General features: G+C 48.3%; 1 protein-coding gene across 1 annotated transcript in view; it reads left to right on the top strand.

The window, feature by feature from the left end:
- Positions 1 to 563: 563 nt before the first annotated feature.
- shb (SH2 domain containing adaptor protein B) overlaps positions 564 to 9,083 on the top strand; it is an 86,386-nt gene continuing 77,866 nt past the window's right edge. Inside the window, exon 1 of the mRNA XM_033018406.1 lies at positions 564 to 1,624. Within this exon, the coding sequence (XP_032874297.1) occupies positions 1,121 to 1,624 (504 nt within the window). The 5' untranslated portion in view covers positions 564 to 1,120. The remainder of the gene's footprint in view (positions 1,625 to 9,083) is intronic.

Genomic DNA, 9,083 nt, shown 5'->3' with positions numbered 1-9,083 from the left:
CGTACTGGGGCTCCGATGTTAAAGCCCCCGGCGGGCGATGGTAAGTCTTGAGGCTGGAACTTCGCTTCCTCGCCCGCTGAGTTTCTCCAGCTTTTTTGTCTACCTTCTGAATTACTCTGGCAATTTGTGTCTTTTTTCCAGATACAGCTAATGTGCTGAGGGGGCGATGGTGAGCCAGTGCAGACTGAGGCGAAATGAAGGTGAATGCGGTGCTGATTGGTGAAGAGCTTTTACATTGGAGTGGCGAGGGGGGGGCAATATACAGCAGTTAGCAGAGTTGACACAGATAACTGCAGGCGCTGGTTTACAAGAAAAAAAAAGACACAAAGTGCAGGTGTAACTCGGGGGATCAGGTATAATTCCACTGTTTGTTTGCACATGTGACAAATAAAAGGAGCATTGAAATATTTCCCCACTGGATAGCAGCCACAGTGCTTATGGGGAGCGGCGGGGAATTGTTTAGTCACAGCGAAGGTGGGGACGCATTCAATGGCCGTGATTGAAGGTGCAGGAAGCGAGGAGCAGCGGGTCAGTGCAGAGCAAAGATACTAGTCTTTGGTGCAGAGTGACTGGCCCAGAGTGCGGGGAGTCTGTGCAGAGTGACTGGTTCTGGTTGATTACTGCGCAAACAGCCCGCATCAGTGGTTATTTCGCGCAGGTCGGAGTGAGTTGAGTGGTCGGACTGGCCACAGTGCGGGGAGCGCCGAAGGCGGGTTTAACGCTGAGACATTGGTCACATTCCGAGTAGAGAGGGCGGGTGAGCGCGGAACGATTGGCTGAAGCTTTCAGCAACGACGAGAGGGAGGGGGGAAGTTCCCCTGGAAGCGAGTTCAGGAAGTTGAGAAAGTAGAAAATAATTGCGTGCCTGAAATCCCGACGCCAGCACCTGTGTTGCGGGAGTTTGAGAGGGGATACCATAAAGTGATACAAGTGGAATGGGCGAGTGTTGCTGGATGGGATAGGCCGCGTGTGAGGAGGAGGGGGAGAAAGTTGCAGGAGTTGGCGGCGGGAGAGGGAGAGAGAGTGGGACAGGGAGTGCCTGGGGCAGGACAGAGGTCGGAGGGTGACCGGAGCGGCGGCTGCTGCCACTTATCCTTTTGCCCCAGAGTCGCCCAGGAAGATGGCGAAGTGGTTGCGGGAGTATTTCAGCTTCAAGACGAAAGGTCCGGCCAAGGTGGAGGCGGTCGCCAAGAAGAAGAAACAGCAGCAGCAGCAGCAGTTCCAACAGCAACTGCTGCACCGGGGGCAGCCGGCGTCGCTGCGGGAGAGCGACTTGATGCGGGCTTACCGGCTGCAGAAGGAGCGGGACTTCGAGGATCCCTACAGCGGCGGCCCCGGCTCGTCGCTGCGCCGGCTCAAGGCCATGTGGCAGCAGGAGGAGGGGGGCGGTGGGGACGGGCAAGGGAGGGAAGAGGAGAAGGAGGAGAAGGAGGATGGCGGTGGAGACTCCCCGCCGCTGCAGCGCAGCCAGAGTGAGCGGCGAGCCACGGCCGCCCGACCCAAGTACATCATCCCGCCTCCACACCGGCTCATCAAGATACACGACCCGGTCCCCGCCGCTGCCGAGATGCCGCCTCCGCCGCCGCCACCACCACCACCACCACCACCGCCACCCGACGAGAAAGTAAGTTCCCGCGCCTCAACTTTCTCTTAACTTTTTAAATCTCCTCCGTCTCACAAACTAGCCTCCCTCCTGGTCACAAGAATGGTCTCGACCCTTCCTCCCCCCATTACTGATTGTATGCCGTGTTGTCACATTGCCATCAGCTCGCAATGACCCATTCTACATGTCCTTTACACCCGCTTTGATCTGTCGTTTTCACACCTTGCCCATCTATACCTATAGACACCCTCTCCCCTGACTCTCAGTGTGAAGAATGGTCTCTGTCCGAAATTTCACCCATTCATTCTCTCCAGAGATGCTGCCTGTCCTTGCTGAGTTACTCCCAACATTTTAATGTCTATCTTCATGTGTAAACCAGCATCTGTAGTTCCCTCCTACACACAGACCAGCTTCCCTCCTGGTCTGATGTAGGGTCACGACCCGAATCCTCGCCTATTCCTTCTCTCCAGAGGTGATGCCTGTATCTGCTGAGTTACTCCAGCTTTTTGTGTCTACCTCCCTCCTCTACTGTCGGCCCCATCTACACTTCACGTTGCCCCAGCAAAGAAGCCAACAGAATCAATGACCGTTGATAGACTCAAAAAGCTGGAGTAACTCAGCATCTCTGAGTAAGGCAGCATCTCTGGAGAGAAGGGATGGGTGGCGATTCGGGTTGAGACCCTACTTCAGACCGTTCATAGCCTGGTTATTCCGTCTCCCCTCTCTTATCGGGCAGAAGCTGCACTATCTTCAAAGCACGTACCACCAGAAAGAGCAATGCTACTTTAAAACAGTGTAGGAAGGAACTGCAGATGCTGGTTTAAATCGAAGATGGACACAAAATGCTGGTGTAACTCAGCGGGACAGGCAGCATCTCTGGAGAGAAGGATTTGGTGACGTGCTTTTAAACAGCCCGATCTCTCATTAACTAAGCATGTTGGCCCCAATATCCCAGCCTTCCTGCTTGCAGACCTTTCGACTTTCTTATGTAGATTTTTTTTCTGCAGCTGCAATACTATAAACATTGTATTCTGCATTCTGTATTTTTCTCTTTACACGTACCTTTTCCTCTTTGCGCTACCCGTTGTATGTGTATGACTTGATGCATGGTGCGAGGTGTGATTTCCCAGAATAGTACACAAGCCAAGTTTTTCACTTGTCTTGTTGTACGTGACAATCATAAACCAACACCATCGAGGTTAAGAGCGACGCGACGTCCTGTAAACTCTTCATCAGCGAGCGATATCTTGAAGCCGGTGATTGTCGCCCACCCCCGCCGTGAACTGGTGGTGACACACTTCCCTGTTTACAGTAGACGGGTTGTAGCTGTGCCAAGTGCCACCATTGATGCACATGCCCAATTGTTCTGATGGGTACCCGGCTCTGCTGTCTTCTATCAGCAGGCGATCGTAACTTTTGCCTGGAGTTTATTCCTACAAACGGGCTAGACTGACGCTGCGGGATACTGTACGGACTCTTGAACTACCACTAAATAAAGCAAACTGCTGGAGGAACCCTGCACCTGTGGAGGGAAATGGACAGTTGATATCAAGGTTGATTCCAGTTGCTAAATACTTTAACTCCCCCGTGCATTCCCATACTGACCTTTCTGTCCTGGGCCTCCTCCACTGTCAGAGTGAGGCCCAGCGCAGATTGAAGGAACAGCAACTCGTATTTCGCTTGGGCATCTTACACCCCAGCGGTATAAACATTGACTTGTCTAACTTCAAATAACCCTTGCTTTCCCTCTCTCTCCATCCCTCCCCCTTCCCAGTTCCCCACACGTCTCACTGTCTCCAACTATATTTTATCTCTGTTTGCTTTGTTGTTACCATTTCCCAGCTAACAATGATCTATTCTACATTTTCCTTGAACTGCATTCCTTTTGTCCTGTATTCACACCTCACACTTCCTTATCTATATATCTCCCTCTCCCCTGACATCAGTCTGAATGCTCTCAACCCAAAACATCACCCATTCCTTCTCTCCAGAGATGCTGCCTATCCTGCTGAGTTACTCCAGCATTTTGTGTCTATCTTCAATTGATATCAAGGGTTGCATCTGGACATCTATGTGCTCATTGTGAAGAACTTTTCCTCCTCCCTTCTCAGCATCTGCAGTCTCTTGTCTCTGTTTCACTGCTCCACCATGATGTAGTTTCGAGGTGTGCATAGGTATTCCTCCACTTTACCCAGTTGCTCCTGTCTAAATTTTGCTGGCAGCTGTGATCTCTTTGTACGGACCCACATTTGTACTCTAGCAATCCACATGATAGAACTCTGTCTCCATGGTTGCTGCCCGACCTGCAGAGTTCTTCCGTTATTGTTTTCTTGATAGTAGTCTGTTACACTTAATGCTATTGGCACCAGCAGTGTTGATTGAAAGTAAAGGATGCAAATGCCCATACACCAGATGGTCAGCATGGGTTTGGCGGGCTGAAACTTTTTTTTGCTGTGTGTCTACTGCATTGCTGGTTAAAAAGGGCTGTATGAGGTGATCAAAGGTGTGGAAGAGACCTGACAAAATGGAGTGGGGGGGTTTTAAACAATTATTTTAACATTCTTAAATCTTTTGAATATTTATATAACTCATGAGTCATTATAACATAGATGAGAAAGAAGGTTTGAAGAATGGGTTTATGGAGTGAGGTCATAAGGATATTGAATTTCACGTGCTGTGTCGTGGGGGATAATAATAGTTGACAGTGCCAGGGGAATGTGAGATAAAATATGGAGAGTAGAATTCTGCTTTGTACGCTCCATAAAGAACAGCATGTCAATAGGCAAGCAAAGTAAGCATTGAAGGCTGAAATTGGAAAATTCAATGTTCATACTGATGGATTCATACTAATGGCTACCCAAGCAGAATATTCGATTGTATTCTAGTTTGAGTGTGGCCTCACTCTGGCAGAGGATGAGATTGGAGGACTGAAAGGTTGATGTGGGAATAGGAATGGAATTAGGGCCATTCTTTGGAAAGTGAACCAAGATGTCACAAATGGTGTCACATAAAGTAATACGTTAAAAAAAATGTTGTAAGACCTTGCTATTTTCCTACGTACAAAATTATAATGCATGTCTGCTAAAGATATGAACATTCTAGCTTTTTCAAATTCACACAAGAGTTTGTAAGATAAAACTGAGTTATGAAAACATTGCTTCCGTGTGAGGTCACACACGTGACCAGTCATATTTGACCCCTTACCCCATGTCAGCATAACATGAATAGTTCACTTGATAAACTTTGAAAAACAACAAATAAATTATAGATGCAGTACAAAACAATATACCTGTAATGCTTTCAGAAATAGATTAGATTAGATTAGATCCTTTATTTGTCATTCAGACCTTACGGTCTGAACAAAATGTCGTTGCCTGCAGTCATACACATAATAATAAACAACAAAACACACAATAAACACAAATTAACATCCACCACAGTGAGTTCATCAGGCACCTCCACACTGTGATGGAGGCAAAGGTCTTAAGGTTACTGTCTCTTCCCTCCTTATTCTCCCTCTGCGCTGAGGCGATATGTTGTTACCCCACCGGGCGATGGTAAGTCAGTCCTGCGGCTCACCGAGCTCCACGGCCCGGGGTGGTCGAAGCTGCCGCCCTTCAGTCCAGCGGACGCAGCTGTTGCTGCGGGAGCTCCGGAAAACAGGCACCAGCCTGTGACCTGCGAGCTCCCGACGATGTCGTCCACTGGCCCGCGGCCGAGCCCCGGATTCAGGTCGCCGCCGCCAGAACACCGCCTGAGCTACCGGAGCGTCGTCTCAGCCCCGTGCCGGGCTGCCCTCACCGGAGCGCCGTCTCAGCCCCGCGCCGGGCAGCCCTCACCGGAGCACCGTCCCAGCCCCGAGCCGTCCCAGCCCCGAGCCGGGCCGTCCTCACCGGAGTGCCGTCCCAGCCCCGAGTCGTGCCGCTCCCACTGGAGCACCCGAACGCCGCCACATCTCCGAATTCGGCCAGCCTCGCGTTGGTGAGTCCTGGCTGGCTCTGCCTCCAGAGCCTCCAGGTCATTCGCAGGTTGGAGGCCGCCAGCTCCGCCATTAGGCCTCAGCGCAGACGGAGGCAGATAAGGGGGGGATACAACAGAAGAGTCGCATTCCCCCGAAGGGAGAGACAGTAAACCATGTTTCAACCCCCCCCCCCCCCTAAAAACAGTCGGGCTGCAGGCGAGCCACAGCCGTTCAACAGCGCCGCCACTTCTGGACTTCCAGAAGAGATGTATTCCACAATTTTTTTCAAATTTGTGGTCACACATGTGACTAAGAATGGGCCATTAAAATAGCAAGCAAGCGGAAACCAGGCCCACGCAAACATAGTGCAAATGTTTGGAGAAACAGTCACCTAGCCCACATTTTATCTCACCAATGGTTTGCTTCATTTGGGATGGACCAATACATGGAGTTTTTGGTTGAATCCGATCTCGCAGGTAGTATGCATGAAATAAGTGCTCCTGTGTCAGTGCCTAATCATAAGAAGTGTTTTCTCCTTACCCACCAGGTACCCAGTTAGTGTGCCACATATTTTGAAAATGACCTTCCTTTCATTAAGAAACTAAAAGTGGGGATGATTATTGATGACATTTCCATTCACAGTGTCACTGAGAATGAAGTAGTTCACACCAACATGGAGCTGTGCCTGGGCAAAACTAGGTGTGGGCTGTAGAATGGCAGTAAATGCAGGCATTATCAACAGCAGCCACTTTCCATAAAAAGAATGCTGAGACAACAGAGGACACAAAATTGACATCACAGCACTTGCATATCTTATATTAGATTGCATGGCTTCAAATTGGGCCACCCTCGTGCCTGCCTTTAAGATGCAACAATCAGACAGAATGCCTTCAGTTCTGAATCGGACAGAATGCCTTCAAGTTGCACGCATGCTCTCGAGGAGTTCTCAGTTTGCCATCTTGACCAAGTATGGTGCTAATACTGGATTCAAAAGTAAATAAGAATATTGAAACACAACACACCATGTGCTTTTGATATTGTCACTCTTAGTACAAAGGTATTCCCAGTCTTTATCCCATCACTCTTTGCATTGTTGTGTGATTTGATATACGTGCTGGACCCCTCCATTCTGGAGGTGGACATGGGTGTACCAGTAAATGATATCAACAAATAAAAACAGAAGTACTGAGGGTAGACACAAAATGCTTGAGTAACTCAGCGGGACAGGCAGCATCTCTGGAGAGAAGGAATGGGTGATGTTTTGGATCTGAAGAAGGGTCTCGACCCAAAACGTCACCCATTCCTTCTCTCCAGTGATGCTGCCTGTCCCGCTGAGTTACTCCAGCATTTTGTGTCTGCCTTTGATTTAAACCAGCATCTGCAGTTCCTTCCTACACAGAAGTACTGAGTATTCATTAAGTGTTGCAATTCATGTTATAATGAGAGTATATTCCACCACACTTTGTGCAATCCCCAGTTTTTAATGTGCCATTGCCCTCTTTTGTGGCAGATATTTTGGGTGTGTTAGATTCTGAGGTTTAAATTTTCATTGACTTTTGAAGAGGCAGGTATGTTTGTGATAATTCTTTCAAGAAGAAATGCAACTACAGTCATTCCTTTGAAATCATTGTTTTTTGCAAGGGAAACGGTTTGTGTCGCAGTAGAAACATAGAAACATAGAAATTAGGTGCAGGAGTAGGCCATTCGGCCCTTCGAGCCTGCACCGCCATTCAATATGATCATGGCTGATCATCCAACTCAGTATCCCGTACCTGCCTTCTCTCCATACCCTCTGATCCCCTTAGCCACAAGGGCCACATCTAACTCCCTCTTAAATATAGACAATGAACTGGCCTCGACTACCCTCTGTGGCAGGGAGTTCCAGAGATTCACCACTCTCTGTGTGAAAAAAGTTCTTCTCATCTCGGTTTTAAAGGATTTCCCCCTTATCCTTAAGCTGTGACCCCTTGTCCTGGACTTCCCCAACATCGGGAGCAATCTTCCTGCATCTAGCCTGTCCAACCCCTTAAGAATTTTGTAAGTTTCTATAAGATCCCCACTCAATCTCCTAAATTCTAGAGAGTATAAACCAAGTCTATCCAGTCTTTCTTCATAAGGCAGTCCTGACATCCCAGGAATCAGTCTGGTGAACCTTCTCTGCACTCCCTCTATGGCAATAATGTCCTTCCTCAGATTTGGAGACCAAAACTGTACGCAATACTCCAGGTGTGGTCTCACCAAGACCCTGTACAACTGCAGTAGAACCTCCCTGCTCCTATACTCAAATCCTTTTGCTATGAAAGCTAACATACCATTCGCTTTCTTCACTGCCTGCTGCACCTGCATGCCCACTATCAATGACTGGTGTACCATGACACCCAGGTCTCGCTGCATCGCCCCTTTTCCTAGTCGGCCACCATTTAGATAATAGTCTGCTTTCCTGTTTTTGCCACCAAAATGGATAACCTCACATTTATCCACATTATACTGCATCTGCCAAACATTTGCCCACTCACCCAGCCTATCCAAGTCACCTTGCAGTCTCCTAGCATCCTCCTCACAGCTAACGCTGCCCCCCAGCTTAGTGTCATCCGCAAACTTGGAGATATTGCCTTCAATTCCCTCATCCAGATCATTAATATATATTGTAAATAGCTGGGGTCCTAGCACTGAGCCTTGCGGTACCCCACTAGTCACTGCCTGCCATTGTGAAAAGGACCCGTTTACTCCTACTCTTTGCTTCCTGTTTGCCAGCCAGTTCTCTATCCACATCAATACTGAACCCCCAATGCCGTGTGCTTTAAGTTTGTAAACTAATCTCTTATGTGGGACCTTGTCGAAAGCCTTCTGGAAGTCCAGATACACCACATCCACTGGTTCTCCCCTATCCACGCTACTAGTTACATCCTCGAAAAATTCTATAAGATTCGTCAGACATGATTTACCTTTTGTAAATCCATGCTGACTTTGTCCAATGATTTCACCACTTTCCAAATGTGCTGCTATCCCATCTTTAATAACTGACTCTAGCAGTTTCCCCACTACCGATGTTAGACTAACTGGTCTGTAATTCCCCATTTTCACTCTCCCTCCCTTCTTAAAAAGTGGGGTTACGTTTGCTACCCGCCAATCCTCAGGAACTACTCCAGAATCTAAAGAGTTTTGAAAGATTATTGCTAATGCATCCACTATTTCTGGAGCTACTTCCTTAAGTACTCTGGGATGCAGCCTATCTGGCCCTGGGGATTTATCGGCCTTTAATCCATTTAATTTACCCAACACCACTTCCCGGCTAACCTGGATTTCACTCAATTCCTCCAACTCCTTTGACCCGCGGTCCCCTGCTATTTCCGGCAGATTATTTATGTCTTCCTTAGTGAAGACGGAACCAAAGTAGTTATTCAATTGGTCCGCCATATCCTTGTTCCCCATGATCAACTCACCTGTTTCTGACTGCAAGGGACCTACATTTGTTTTAACTAATCTCTTTCTTTTCACATATCTATAAAAACTTTTGCA

Source organism: Amblyraja radiata, chromosome 3, assembly GCF_010909765.2.
Source record: "Amblyraja radiata isolate CabotCenter1 chromosome 3, sAmbRad1.1.pri, whole genome shotgun sequence".
Taxonomy (NCBI): domain Eukaryota; kingdom Metazoa; phylum Chordata; class Chondrichthyes; order Rajiformes; family Rajidae; genus Amblyraja; species Amblyraja radiata.
The sequence above is the reverse complement of the archived record's forward strand: the minus strand, read 5'-3'. Positions and strand labels throughout refer to the sequence as shown.